Here is a 16,037-nt window from a genome sequence, read left to right on the forward strand (position 1 = left end):
ACCAGGCATTTACAATATAACATTAAACTCATCTTTGTAAATCGCGCGAGTAACCGAACAGCACGCATATCCTGCTCCGATACGAGCTTCGCTGCAAACTAACATAAATTAAAGAGGTAGAAAAGCACATTTGACTCTCTCTCGATGTAATTTATGACACTGTTAAGAACAATAGTACAAGAGGAATACCTCTCGTCCCAAGTAAGAATCTTCAAAATTCTTGCGTTTTTATAAAACAATAATAACAGTCGGGACTGTACAACTTGATGCTGTGAAGTTCCAAGTGGTACTGACGCGTGCCACGCATTCTGCATTTAATATATGTATACATATACATATAGAGGCGCGCATATGAGAGGAGGTACACAACCACACTTAATCGCCTTTGCTCTTGCTCCTTATAGAAAGAAATCGGAAAGCCACTTATGTGCAATCAGCAGAATATAAAATATAATAACGTAATATATATGTATATATTTACAGCGGTATATAAAGTTCAACTTTATCTTAGCGTATAATGAACCGTAGAGCCGTCTGTGTTGCATTGGTATCCACTTTTTTCTATTAAATATCAACCAGCCGTCCGTTTTATATATCTCTCTTAGTTACCTTAAGATAAAAGAGCTTAGAGGATCTGTTTTTTTTCCTCAATCCCTGTTTCATTGTGATTTACGACAACGTAATCGCATACAAGTAATTTAATTTTCTGCATGCATGCACAATTATGCACATGACTCCATTCCGGAGAAATTTATATGCCTCTACTCCATTTCGTAACAATGAATGAATGAATTCTTAAATGACTACAATGCACGGCGTCGTGTCATACAAACCGTAGTGACGCTTGGTTGTCTTCTCATAAATTATCGCAAATAATGTAAAATGGTATAGCGCATGTTGTAAAAATTAATAGCTGTGACATTCGGATTTTTTAACGATTTTTTGTCAACAATTTCTTTTGTGTGATATCTCTCATAAATAATTTCATAAAAATATCACGACGATACGGAAAAATAGCAAAAACTGGATCTCCATAAAAAGAAACTGTCATATTTCTTGTTTAAATCGACCAACTTTTATTGTTACTTTCTCGTATGTATTCATGCGCAACTAAGATATAAGTATATTTAAACAGGTATTGTTTTAAATGCCCCATCAGGTATAATCACAACCAAGCTGATATATTCAAAGCTACACGACGTTAATACCAGTTATCCCCGGCACGACTGATGACAGTTATGAAAAGTTAGTTTGAGAGAAAGAGAGAAGAGGATGAGGTACACTGAACACAGACAGTTTTAACTTGCCCTTTGTACTATAAGACCGAGTGAGAAATTGGGCATCAAGGGCGATGTTGAGCAAACTTGATGCCCGCTTTACACGCGGTCGTCAATTATGCGAATGTGAACTTCGTACATACAGGTCGATTATAGATACTCCTTTTTTTCAGCGGTGGATTTCCGCATAAAAACGTAGGTTCTCATCGATGACGAGTGATCGGCACGTGAGGGCAGTAAAGCCCTTCTACCGATAAAACCGACAAGGGGTAATAGGCTGCTTCAAATTTCACAATTCCAGCATACGTAACGATCGTAATTATATAGAGGCCTTTACTGACCGATAATCTTGACTTCCTCACTTGACACCAATGTAACATTAAAAACGAGTTAACGAAACTTTTTACAATGAATATAATGCGTGTATACAAAGTGAGTTTTATTTCGTGTGCCAATTATCTCTGCCAATTATCTCAGAAAGTATTGGTTTATTGGAAAAATGTGTATACACAAGTATTTAAAAAAGTTGGGGTACTATTGCAACAGCATATTCTTGAGAATAAATGTAGTAAAAAAGTATAAGCCAAATAAAAAACAGTTTCAGATAAACGTTATTCCAAATAATTAGTAGAAAAAGATGATACAATAAAAAATGGAAGTTTCCATTAAAAAAATTTAACTTGGGCCCTACTTGGGTCCAACACGGATCCCAAAATCTAATAAGATGGTTTATTGGCCTCTCTAAACCCTCCAACTTTTATCCGAAACATTTTTCCAATAAACAAATCTTTTCTGAGATAATTGGCACACGAAATAAAACTCACTTTGTATATACATGTATATATATATATATATAGCATTTGTGTGTATGTGTATGTACATGCATACATACGTATATATGTATATATGCTGTTACATTGTTTCTTTACAAGTGACAATAAAATTCCAAGTCCCACAAGTTGATGCACGATAACAGGAGCATGAAAAACTTACAAAGTATATTAAGATAAATGTACAACAACAGAACGTAGGCATGACAAATTTATATGTATTAAATTCGTGTGTTTCAAATCAGTTCTTTAGTGTAACACAATATAGAAAAAAATGTATTTTTTATTAACTTAATACACATAAGACAGCACGTGACTGCAGATAACAGATATACATTCTAGATGCTCGCCGGGTAATTTTTGTTCGAAAAAAAGAAACGCTTGAACGTTGTCGATTTGAGATCAAATTTAACATTTTTATTTACATGGCCAGTCTTTATATTACCTGTACATGTGGGATCCAAATAAATTTGTAGATCTGTTAAGTGCCAGTGCTGAATATGTTGACAAGTGTATACAATTTCCGTCACTCTCTTATATTAATATCTTTTACATTTTAAACACTTTTACGATATACAATACGTTTATATTCACGCTGACCCGCATCATCATAAGTAATCGCTGGCAACACGATTGGCTAATATGTATTTTATCTTAATAATTGACACACATATACGTCAACCGTATCAACTTCCACGCAATTACTCATTAATGCGGAGGTCAACCAACGATGAAATAAAAATAACGTTTATTAATGTATGTTTGCGTAGTAACATGATATTGGATGGATAGCAAGGCCAGTTAGATCAAAAGTCATTCAAGAAATTATAAAAGATACATATTAAAACCTCACGTATATTATAAAACCTTATTATGCAAATCAATTTTTTTATAAATAAGTATATGAGTCGGTTTAAATGTACTCATTTAAACTCACTTACTCACTTACTTTATATTATTACGTTTAACGTTTCTATGTTTGTAAAATTAAAATATATTTTCAGTGGTTTTCTATTGAATTTATGGAAACTTAAAATTCAGAGATATATTTAGGGTTACCACATTTTGAAAGTATTAAAGAAAATTATAAAAAATAGAATCGTGTATGAAGCAGTAATCGTGACGGGGAAAAGGATAACCAAATAAAAAATGAGATTCGTTTTTTAATGATTAATTTTATATTTGTCATCACTTTTTAATAACACGTGAATGGACTTTCAATTTCCAAACATTACAAGAACAATTAAACGTAAGTAGAATTCTCAGGTACATACAGTTGTAAAACTATCTCCCTAAAAGTAAGGACAAATCCGATCTATAGTGTGGCAACCCTAAGACATATCCTTAAATTTAATATTTTGTTGTTCCATATAAATATGCAATAATAAAATTTACACGATGCGATAAGTCAAAACATTATTCGTTAAAATAACCAAATTGTCTTTTTCACACATTTTCAGTGACGTCCTTTTATAATTATAAAAAATGCCAACACTATGAGTATTATTAATATTTAACATAGATTTGCAATTACAACCGATAGAATAAAGAAAAAGTGAGACTGGTTTCGTATCCATCCGATACAAATATGTAATTGCAGAGGTAGCATTCAAACTCGACCGGACTTGCGGCGAGCGAGTTAGCACGAGAAAAGTGCCATACGCGGCCGTGCTGCATTAAAATCGAATGTATATCATATATACAAGTTCATTATACCGTAAAATTTAAAAATTGCCAACTACATAACACTCGATCGCCGCAGGAAATCTGCCTGAGTAGCGACTGTTATTTATAATGCAGTGCTCGCAGAGGCACATTTCGAGTCGATTTCTGAGACGACACCTCCTATCCCTCCACTGTTGCTCGAGGCTCGGCGGCCGAGCTGCTGATTGCGCATGTTTGTTATGCCGCGGGAGCATTCCTATATCAAAAATATGCTGAGATGATCGTACCTTCTGTTAAACAGTTAAAATTTAATACTAAATTTTATATTATTAATGTACTATGGCTGTGTTCCTTTATTCACTGCCAGTACTGAAAATCTATAGTTACGTGACGCAAACTATATATTTTCAGCACTGTCAGTAAAAAAGAAACACGGGGTATATATGTTCCATAATAATAATAAAATTATGACTTCATACATATATATAATATATGTATATAATACATATATATATATATATATATATATATATATATATATATATAATATTAGACTTAATAATAGAAAATCTAGTGTTCAACTTTTAACCATTTAACTTTTAACTTTTAACTTAACTCTTTTGGCATAGCGTCACGTGCGTGATCGGCAGCTCGGTCGCCGAGCGTGGGGAGATTGGAGGCGTCGCCTTAAAAATCGATTCGAAATGTGCATCTCTTTGCGAGTACAGTTATAATGTATCAACGTTTTAAATAACAGTATACAATGCGGTTTTGTACGATCTTTGCATTATCAGTTAGTGAGCGAAGCACGCGTCCTTCTACATGACGGCGCGCGATAAAGTCCTTAATCCCACGGAGTAAAAACGACAAGAAAAGAAAAAGAATCATTTACATGCGTCGATCACTCGATTATATACTGTGCGAGTTCTTTTTTCAATGTCTTTCCATTCGTTTCTTTTCCACTGGTCAAGGGAAATCGCGGATCGAAAGCGAACACACAAACTGCTTTAGTAATAAGTAAATCACTTGCGGTCAACTTAAGCAACGTCTTGGCTTCTTCGTGAGCTGAGCGGTTTTACACACGGCGCCCGCACTGATGCAAACCTCCATTCGTTGCTGCACTGATAATAATTACCCAGATCTTCGTCGTAAATCTTGATGATATCGATATCCGAGACAGAGAGATCTCAGAACACAAATCGAGGAGGTATTATGCAAATTGCGCGTACGCGAATGCCGAGAGCTTTGTCCTAGTCTTTTAAGGAAAGGATAACTTTTAAAGCTTGTTTCTTATTAATTAAAACAATTTCCGGATGTATCATCATATTAAGCTCGCGTTCTTGAAAGCCGTTTTCGCGAGATGACTTAGAGACCATCCCATTTCTCAGATTCCAAGCTTCTGCTTGGCATTCACTTGCATTTTACAGTGATCCTGTTGTAAAGTTTTAAGCATTTGCTTTTGTATATCATTCTCGGCCTAGAAAATAACGAATAAATAATGAGTAATCTTAATATATTGCGCGATATTTCTTCAAAATCAACCTACCCGTAACTGTGACAAGTTTTCCCTTTGGATACGGAGAGCTGAATTTTTGAGATCACGCGCCAACACGTTCATATGGGACTCGTTCAATGTTATACTGTTTTCTAGCTGACAATGCGTGCGACGTAACTCGTCATTGACTATTTGCTGTAAATTATTGCGTAATTTAGCTTTTGTTTGTGAGATAACTGATCTCTAATCCACATTTTTTAAATTAATTTAATTTATAATAAATCACATTTATCATTGTATACTTACATCATTAGATATTATTTGCTGTATTTTTGCTTCGTTAAAATCTGAAACAATATGAATCAGAATTAATTTGACGAACATACGCCTCCCAAGATATTTATGAATAATATGTAAACTCACTTTCGAAACCTGCAGATCCATTACGGCCGAATATCTTCATCATAAGTTCTGCAAGAGAACAAAATCTATTCAAAAATATGTTATTCATTATATGCAATTGATTCTATAACGCTGTAATGTGACTTAAATTGGGAAATTAAATTTAGCTGGCAATGAGACTTATGAATACAATACACATTCAGTATAGGCTATATCATGTACTATTCAAAGATTACAAAATAGAATATCTCATTTTCTTTAAAACAAAACTCAGTCTCTTACTTTTGGAGATAGAGCAAAGGACAATCCCTTTCTATAAAAATTACATCTTTAATAAAACCAGAATAAAGCCAAAGAAACACATAAAATTGCTTTTCTCCAGGAGACCAAGATTCAATTAGGGCTAGGCGCTATCGAAGAAGTTACTATCGTAATTTACCTGGATTTGTAATTTTTTCCAGTTCCGAACCTAGCAACGTATCCTCCGGCAACTCGAACTGCTCGTGATTTGTTACGACCAGCGGCACAGTGGGATCTACCAATTGTTGATAGTCGTTTCCGACATCGTGCAGAATTGAATTAGGCGCAGATTCCATCGTCAGCAAATGCGAATTGATGTCATTGTACTGATTAAATTCATCCGAGAACGTTCGATACTCAGCCGCGAAAGATTTACATTTCAAATAAGAAATGCGTTGTTGTTCGTTGTTCGCATTTATCGATGCGTATACATCATTGGGTCTCTTTTTACTATGCATCGCCAAAAGATCCTCATTGCTACATATCCTCTTCAATGGACACCGATTGTGCATCTCGATTTTTGACGAGACGATAGAACTGTCGCTCGCGCTGTCGTCGAAGTATTGCAGTACCGACTCCTGCTTTCCCAAACAATTAAATGTCTCTTCGATGCCACGTTCCACCTTGATATTGCATGTGGTGTCGTCGTTTAGAGTGCTTGGCGACAACATATTCACATTGCACTGGTCTATTCTTTCCTGCGCGTTTAAGACGTTCGTATTTTGAGAAATGTCCAAACATGATGTATGATTACGTGACGCGCGAGAGCTCTTACTAGACTTAAGAGCGGCAAGATTTGATTGTGCAGACATATCGGCGTTCTGGATATTGCCATGGCTGTTGGGGGCAGCGTTCATCATTTCAAAATTTGACAAAGACTTGCCGGATGGCATCGCACCCTCCAAACTCGATATCGGGCTTTGCTCCGCGCTACTAGGATTAATCAGTTTTCCGATCGTATGTTTGGATTCTTGCTTCGGAGTTACTTTGCCTTTGCCTTGGATAACAAGGCAGTGGTCGATCTTATTGATACCAATCTTGTTGGCTTGCGCGGCAGCCGGGGGCATACGAGAAGAGAATATAGCAGCCTTCACGTATTGCGTGTGCGGCATCGGCGAGGGGGAGAAACGGTCCTCCGACATAGCCGGTGAGGGTAGGTCGCTGATTAGATGGGTGATAGCATCCTCGAGCTTCGCTGGATCTTCGAGATCACATCTCGGATTCGATGGCTGGGAGTTTGAGTTCTAATAAACCATTATTTTCAGATCGTTAAACAACCTTCTTATTCAAAGTATCATGCACAATGTAAACGAAAGTGTATTATATCTACAAACATGATACATATACAGTTTGACTTACCAATTCTATCGGTGAGTTAATGTCGCTAGCCGGAATAAGACCTCTGTTACTTGCGGACACGGTGGCAGAAAACCTTGCTTTCATCTCTTTCATTAGTTTAATCCCTTCCTCTTCCCTGCGTACAAAATTTTCCCATTGCTTTATGTCGAATATAATACACCTTATATGATATCCGACGTGTTTGCTTTAGCACTTGAAGAACAAAAAGAAGAGCTCTTTCTTCTTGGAAAGATGGGTTGGAGCGAGTAAAAAAGCAGAAATTTCGTTTAATAAATTGTCTCGCGGTCTCAACAATTACTCAACAAGTTTTTTAATTTTGAGTGGTGATAATTCCACAATAATTAGAAAAAAAGATCCTTTAATGTTTATTGCTCGTTAATATCGTTATTCGGATCAATCAAAACCTTGTTCGCCTTGTCACTTGCCCCGCAATCTATTTTAAGATGCGAATACTTACGATACCAAGGTGTTGACGCAAACGAAGGATTCCACTGTTTGCGTATCCTTGTCGAATTCCAAATAACCGTGGGTCCGTAAGTAGATGAATCCATCGTTCTTCGTGACTAACCTGTAGCACGACGTGCCACACGTTTCGGCACGGTCGTACACTACAAATGCATAACAAATCGTGATTAATTACAAGAACAAAATGATATTTGACCCGTTACATCGGACTCTAAATAGGTCGTTTTACATATACTTTGTTGACATATTCAAATTGCAATTGGTTATGGAAATAGCATGTAAAACATCTCATAAACGATCGCGTCGTAAAGCTTGAATCCATTAAAATAATGCTGGCGTAATGCATAATATAACATTATTAATGTAAACTAATGTAAATATACGGCCGTGTACAACTTTAATGGCTTATTCGGAAGTGATAAAATTAGGAAGTGACATAATATTACTCGAATGCTTTAGCTAATTTTTCTTCGAATTTCAAAGAGAGGGGAAGAGAAAGAAAAAAGATCTTGGTATCGGTTGTAAAATGTGACAGCTGCCGAGTGGTGCGGCAAGTATTCCAATGAGGGCTTAGCGCTAATTACATTTAAATGCGGAAACTTACTTTGCCGTAGGCCGATCATCGTCCACCTGAAATCATCCTTGTGCATGAAACTGAACGCGTTCCGGCCCGATACCTCCTCCGACAAGAACCCGGCAACGACGGACACCCTGTGATCGCAAAAAATAATACGCCCGTCGACCAGATGCCGCGTCACGTACTCGTCTTTATTCGCGTCCAGTATCGACAATTCGGTGATGGACCGCTTCTTCGGCATGGTCACTATGCCGGTGAAAACGATGTCGTTGCTGGTTCCCGTGGTTTCTGGAAAAGCCATTCCAAAATCGTCATCATTAGCAAACAATCAGCGATTGCACGAGGTACAAATCAGAGCGAGGTAAAAAGAGAGGATTGTCCCAGGAGAGAATTGGATCAATAAGAAAAATACCATCAGAAAATCGATTAATCTTCTCATCGAGAAGCGATATTTAAATCTACCATCTTGTTGAATTAAATCGGCTAAAGAGTGGCCGAGGTTCGCTTCCAGGGCATTGATCAGGCATTGGACCACAAGATTATTGGAGAAGATAAAAGAGGTTTAAAAATGCAAATACGTAAATCATATTTTACTTTCCCCGAGAGTGAGCTCTATCCGCGGCGAAAATATAATTTCGAACCAGCTTACCGAGATTATTTAACGCCGAAAAGTGGAAAGTTACGTCGGATGTTGGCTTTCCATTAAGTATTCAGGCAGGGAGAGAGTGATTCGAAAGACGTTAAGGAATTCGCGAGCTGAAAAGTGGCGCGACAGGGCCGACAGGTCTGGATATCCAGCGTAATAAGGATCGGCGGGCACGGTTGAAGGCCCGCGCGTGTCGGCCGGTCCGTCTCTCCGAGCGCGTCTCTCTACACGGCGTTTTTCGCCGCGTTTCGGTTCTCATCTTAGACACGAGCGGAAAAGAAAAAAAAATAAGAAGAAAACGAAAGAAGAGCCTACGTTAAACACTCGTGACGCTGCGCCTACGTATCCTCGTCCGCGCGACGGCGAAGGTCTAAATTTAAATACAGGAGTAGCGTAAATATTTGCGATACCCATTTCGAAACCAGCCGTACAGGTTTTTCAGCCGTGTGTCGCGCGATAAAACAAGACCATCGATCCGAGGTATACGCGCACGAGAGTCGCTCACCGCGCGGGACCGTTCGACATGGAATACGTAATGAGGCACGATATTGCTGATTTATACGGAAGGAACGTCTGCGGTTGCCGACGCAACACAGCAGTCACGATAGGATTATTCGAATCGCGATGGGAACGATCTTGTTGTTAGCCGTGCCACGCGATAAAACAGCGTAACCGAGACACTCGGCGGCCGTCGATTGAATCGTAATCGGATTAAACGCCACGTGAACGTAAATGACATTTCGTTCGCAATTGGTTTGTGAATCCGCGATTAGATATCCTCCCTGATCTAAATTACTTAATGGCCGGGGATTTTCTTTTTTTTATCGAACTGATTCATGAATCAATTATCTGACTCGAGTCGCGATAGCTTGTCAAAACTTAACGATTAGACTGTTCTTTCATATTTCAATAAAATATTTTATACAAAGATCGCTAGAATCAGTAGAATCAGAGGGTGAATCCCAACGTGAAGCGGAATAACAACAATCTGAAGTTCAGGTTTTGAGAGGTATCATGTACCTGAGCCATGCTAAAATGCATGCCGATCACGATCGTTCTCCATCACGGTTGTTACGCTTCTTGCGTACCATATTCGAAATGTAACGTTTGTGTTGTATAACGAAATGTAATGTTTGCGTTTTGGATTATGCAAACTAATTAGGATGTAACGTTTATCGCATAACGAACCGTAATGTTTGCGTTTTGGATTATGCAAACTAATCAGGATAATGGACCAGGGCACAATCATAAATTAAGCGACACTGCAGAAGAGAAATAGAAAACAATTTGACGATTAAATTCGTATTCTGACCGCGCTCTTGACGCGCTTCAAATCTTTTCAGATTTATCTTCTAAAGTTAAATTTACCCGACGTATCAAATTCCATTTACGCCAAAACGACGCCAAATCTCAAGCTGTTACGAGATAACATCTTATATCTATCGATGTCGGAAGGACAATCAAGTCCTTACCTCTTTGTCTCCCTCTGCTCCCGCTGACGTCCGCGTTCTTGCAGGCCTCCGCGAGCCGGAGAAGGCCCGAAACGTCGAAGCACTGATGCTGGGTGTGATCGCGCCTGGAGTTGGCGCGTTGCGCCATCCGGATCTGGAAGTGTCGTCTCTGCTCGGAAAAGCGTTTGGTCCTGCTCTCGCTCGTCCGGCGACTGCTCGTCGTCGCGGAGTCCTCGGAGGAGCTGGAACTGTTGTCGTGCGCCAACTCGGACACCTGCGCGACGCCCGCCGGCGACGGCGCCGACATCGGCTGCATCCCGTCGGGGGTGAGATTACGCGTGAGCACGTCATGGTCCTCGGGATGGATGAAATTATATAGGGATTGACCCAGCAGCTCGTTCTGCGAAACACAATTCCGAAGTTCAGAACGTGTGAGAGACTAATTTCCAAGTTTAGATGAATCCGCGCACCGGTGATGACCTTTGTTAACTTGTGACTTATACATATATATCGGCAGTAATACAGTCGCGCAACAGTCGCCTGGTCCCTATATTGTATTAAGGATAAAGATTCATCATTAGAATTACGAGTTACAAGGGAAGTCACGCGCGCGTGCGAGAAACTTTAGTCTCCTACTTATTTTTATCAATCGATCAATTTTACTTTCGCGTTTTCAGAATAAATAAGACGATCGGATAAGTATAATCCGATACTGTGGAACGAGAAGAATCGATGTTCCTTCCTCACCTTCGGTAAAACAATATGGTATCTTCAGTATTTTTCTATAATTACATTTTATTTAAGAAATAAATTAAAATATAATTAAATCGTTCATTAATTAACTTTCGCTATTGCAGCAGAAATAATTATTTCAAGCTGAAGTGTAGCCATTGACGTGTTTAGATTCTATTAATTTTCCATGCATGCACACGGGTGCATCTTTGTGTATTCTCCGAACAGGGGTACTTCAAAGTTTCGTTCGCGAAGTCCTCAGACTCCTTCTGTGAAGGGCTCTACACATCGCGTCAGCCCTCGGACGCGATACCTCGACAACGATGACGACGATGACGACGACGACGATGGAGGCGCACCACGTCGGCGACGGAGCTTGTTTTCGCGGCAGGAGGTTTCTCCTTGAGAACAATACAGCCTGATTGTGAGTGTCTTCTTAAAAAATGAGAGCAAGCCACAAACTACGCTCGCAAACAACTCTCGTCCCCGTCTGTCCTTTTTCCACCTACTCCTCTTTTCTTGCCATCCTTCTCTATCGCCGCCAGTTCTGGCATCTCCTGTACAAGTGGGGCCGAAAGCGAGAGAGAGAAAGAAAGAGAAAGAGATAGAAAGAAGTGGTACTCGGCCGGCTTCCAAGAGCTGGTTCGTTACGGCAGAGTGGCGAATTATCGTTACGCCTGCGAATCTGGAGCGCCACCGGCGAACGCGCCCGCGATCGATATAGCGCGCGGGGGACATTTTTTTACATTTTATTCACGGCCGCCATCCCACCGCCATCCGCCTCGTTGTTTTCTCGCAGAAACACGGAGAAAACCTTCAAGGCTCGCGGGCAGCCAGGGGAGGTGAGAAGCGCGGATAGCGCATATTCGCGGAGCTTTCCCACCCCCGCTACGAACTGCGAATCTGAGAACCCGTGAAATCCGAGAACGAGAATTTGAAACGCGCATTAAAGTCTCCGGCGAATTCTCTAATTCGGCGTGGATCTCTATGGATTTCAATTAATTTTGCCCGGACGATCGGCGCCTCTCGGCGTCGAGCGCCTTCTCATTCTAATAGTGACGTGTGAATGGTTCATCCTTCCTGTTGTTTGTCGTGTGCGATTTTCTGGAAGCGATCTCGGGGTCAATTCACGTAAACACGTGCGACCTTGAACGCAAACATAAGGGCGATAACCCTAAAGTTAGTTAGGCTAGTTTCTAGCGTTTAGAGATACGCGTTCGAAAGAAATATTTCTGGGAAGAATCTCTTGACTCTCCCGCCCTTCCAGACTTTAGATTATTAGGGTTTCGATGCTTCTTTAGCGTCGCTTACACCAACACGATTATCTCCCCACAACTCAATTCAATCCAATGAATGATCGCAGATAGGCTATATATATAACAAGTCATTGCATAACAGAGGGTGAGATTAGCACGCGCCACGAATGAATGGCGAATAAGAGTATTATTAGGGTCCTATGGCTTTTCAAAACGAGCGAAGGACCATTCGGCTAGTCGAAAAAAAGAAGAGATAAATTCGCAAAATTTATTAATAAACAGAAACGAGATTTTTATCTTCCGTGCCGTTTCGTAAAAGAATAACAATTACGCGGATTTGCGTTTGATAGCTCCTCGTAAACCGAGTCTGAAATTGACAGCCAATTTCCTACGAAATCATGGTGCAAGAAGAGAAAAGCCAGAGTTAGAAAGTAAGTAGTTGAAAATGCGGAAATCTCTTCGCAATAACTGTATTATCGAGAGATATAAATGCAAAAACGACGTTATGATCTGCCGAAGAGATCCGAGACCCTTCTCGCTCCTAACATCGTAAATTTTCTCATCCTAATTTATGTGTTTACGTCACAGGCATATTCCTCGAAGCTCGTGATATTTGCCACGTCATATTGTCTTGAAGACCTTGTCTTGAAGATCGAGGGGCTCTTGCGTCAACGGCCTAAACCCACATTTTCCTTGCCGAAAGCACCAAAATTGGTCGCTTAGCTATTCTTAGCGCTCGCACGATCCTATATAGGTACGCCGCCAGGGAGTTTCGCTAAGCGTGGCTCAATGTGACCGTGGGAATCCGAAGATCTTGCGAAATCAAGACCCCGACGGACAGGAGCTTCGTATACCTTCGTATACACGTGCATACGGAACTTCTCCGTTAATAACTAAAAAAAGCATGTAAGCCTTTCTCTCGCGTGTACAATTAATCGCGTTGTTATAAGGTAGTCGTTTTGCAGCACCTATAGAATTGAGTCCAACCGCACCACTATTGTGATATTTTTTTAATTAGTAAATAATTAATTGGGATGTTGCAATATGTTTGTTTTTAATTACCTCATGACGGACTGTTACTTTACTAGGTGCTGCAAAAGGACTACCTTAATTACTTCATGTTCGCGAACAACGGAAAGGATCAATGAAGCGTCTTCGTGAATGTGGTTCTGGATACCGCTTAAAAGATCCGGCTGTACGCCATTGACCTCCTTTGTTTCTAAATTTCGATTATCCGGGGATCCTTATATGTAGGCTGGCGACTCGGTTTCTAATCGATGGGTCGGGTTATTGACTTGATTCCACGCAAACCGTCCGACGAACGTTGAGGTTTCGCACGACCTTTCACTAAGATTGGCAACGTCGTAGAATGGTAGATTCCGATGAAGACACGATGTTGTTGTTTGCGCAGAAAACAAGGATAAACGTTCGCACTTGACAGCATTCATACAATTTCATGAAAGAAATGAGCGAGGGAGAAAAATCAAATCAATGAAATATACAACATCTAAAAATCTAAAAAAAAAACTATACAGATTTAGACTTTCTGACGTATCGAATTTTTCAGACACGTGTGCAACGCTCATGGCAAAAGTTGCTTTAAAATGAACCTTGTTTTTAACATCGGAGTTTGAATCTGACGTAAGATATCTCTATTTTCCCGTTTCTGCATTTGCAATTTCCAATCCGAAGATAAAAATACGAGGTACTTTTTTGAGGTACTATTTATATTTTTTTCTTATCGTCTCTTTTTCGTATATCCATTTAATATCTCCTCAGTGTGTTGCGCAGTTCTATATCCGCATGAAGAATTTCTCAGCTAGTTTCTTTGAGTTCGTCTTATCATAGCGCGCCGAGTCTGAGCGAAATAAAATTATTCTGATCGCTGAGAGAGAGAGAGAGAGAGAGAGAGAGAGAGCAGCGTCACGTGCATAATTACGACGTCTCTCCGATAGTTCGGAAAAGCTGGCACGCCGATCTTGTCGGATGGCGACGCTACGCCAGGGACAAAGAAGCAAGCAGAGCGGGTAGCAAAGCGAGATTCTCGTTATACGTATCTCAATGTCGATCGCGCTAATTATTCCGCATACAATATACTCGTTTAATATCTGTAGCGGATAGTTAGCCGGTCTGATTTTATTGCAAGACATAAATGAGCACGCGCATTATTCCCGTAACGTTCATTACTTGATCCTTAAATCCGCCTCCGGTTAATCACACGCTCCATTTTACGTTCTGATTCTCGCGGCGTTTACCCAATTCCCATCTGGTTAAATTAATATTTCTCGATGAACCAAATTTCGCGTGTTACGATATAGAGTTATCGTTCGTTCTTCTAATGCGAGAAATAGACATTGATGGAATGACGAATAATAATAATTCGTTTAATAATATAATTATATTATTAAGAATTATTATTAAATAATAATTCGTTTAATAATTTATATAACTCTTCTCTTTTGTAAATTAAACAGTATTGCTATTATAGTATAAAGTGTAATAAAGTTAAATCCCATAATGATATCTCTATATCGTTACTTCATTAAACCATATACTATTTAATTAACCAAATATTTAATTAAATTGAAAACAAAAACTCTATAATTTTTAATCCAAGCTATTATCACGCTGTTATATGAAAAATATTTTTACCGGGATTTTTACGTATATTACGTAAAAATATCCGTTGGTTATATTTAAAATATTTAACTGTACCTTCAATCGTTCGGGAGTCATTAGTTAAAAAACAATTAACGTAAACAAAATTCCTTAACATTTCAGTTTCATGTTCCACGAATTAAAATGGATTTCTGCGGAAACTCGCCAAACCCGAGCGAGAGATATGCATATAGATATGCATGAAGTTAAATACACGTGAATTTCCGGGGAAAAGTCGCACGTGGATCCGATGAATAATTACCAAGCGGGATCATCGCACGCTTCATTTGCAGCGACGCAATTTTTCGTCGAAAACGCGCACGAGAGAGAGAGAAACCGGACGTGCAATCTTTTCGCGTACGATTGCGCGCGCGGGCAAATTCCCGCGTACAAATACGCAAAACGAACGTGCTGATGGATATTGGTGGGCACACACGTTTTCATCGCCGAGCGAAAAGGAGCAGAGGGCACAGAGGAGGCCAACACAGAGCGCGCCGCCGGTTGCCATGGGAGCATATTTGCGTTGCACGCATTCATTTGATCGATAATTCCTAACTCCGCGCGCTACAGGGTAGGTCGGTGCTGCAGCTGAGGCTGCAGCTGCGGCCACGAGATCGCGATCGCTGCCCTATGCTGTACACCCTCCCTCGCCCGCCGCTCATCTTGTTGGCGCGCCGCGCCGGCGCGAAAATGCCCGTACACACGCACATTTCAACCGCCGCAGTACAAATACATTGTAAAAAAGATCTACCGCGGAAGAGATGTAGAATTCCGTGAAAATGTCGATGGTGCGTAAATATAGCTTCGGTTAATAGTTGCGAGGTAAATAGTTTTGAGCGATGACAAGCTTCATCTTATCATCGATGCACGAAAAAACGTAATATTAATCGTTTCTATGTTCCGGTAAACAATATATTGAAAAAG

General features: G+C 39.8%; 1 protein-coding gene across 5 annotated transcripts in view; it reads right to left on the reverse strand.

The window, feature by feature from the left end:
* Nucleotides 1-3,262: 3,262 nt before the first annotated feature.
* The window catches only part of LOC139816842 (uncharacterized), a 91,313-nt gene continuing 78,538 nt past the window's right edge, over nucleotides 3,263-16,037 (reverse strand). For 4 of the 5 annotated variants that reach the window (XM_071784611.1, XM_071784610.1, XM_071784609.1 and 1 more), the window contains 9 exons: nucleotides 10,489-10,867; nucleotides 8,398-8,658; nucleotides 7,786-7,936; nucleotides 7,329-7,443; nucleotides 6,109-7,213; nucleotides 5,691-5,738; nucleotides 5,574-5,614; nucleotides 5,319-5,462; nucleotides 3,263-5,249 (listed from right to left, as the gene is read on the reverse strand). In XM_071784611.1, the coding sequence (XP_071640712.1) occupies nucleotides 5,157-5,249; nucleotides 5,319-5,462; nucleotides 5,574-5,614; nucleotides 5,691-5,738; nucleotides 6,109-7,213; nucleotides 7,329-7,443; nucleotides 7,786-7,936; nucleotides 8,398-8,658; nucleotides 10,489-10,867 (2,337 nt within the window). In that variant the 3' untranslated portion in view covers nucleotides 3,263-5,156. Of the gene's footprint in view, nucleotides 5,250-5,318; nucleotides 5,463-5,573; nucleotides 5,615-5,690; nucleotides 5,756-6,108; nucleotides 7,214-7,328; nucleotides 7,444-7,785; nucleotides 7,937-8,397; nucleotides 8,659-10,488; nucleotides 10,868-16,037 lie in introns of those variants that run through there. The other variant, XR_011733096.1, reaches the window with a different exon arrangement.

Source organism: Temnothorax longispinosus, chromosome 7 (assembly GCF_030848805.1).
Source record: "Temnothorax longispinosus isolate EJ_2023e chromosome 7, Tlon_JGU_v1, whole genome shotgun sequence".
Classification (NCBI taxonomy): domain Eukaryota; kingdom Metazoa; phylum Arthropoda; class Insecta; order Hymenoptera; family Formicidae; genus Temnothorax; species Temnothorax longispinosus.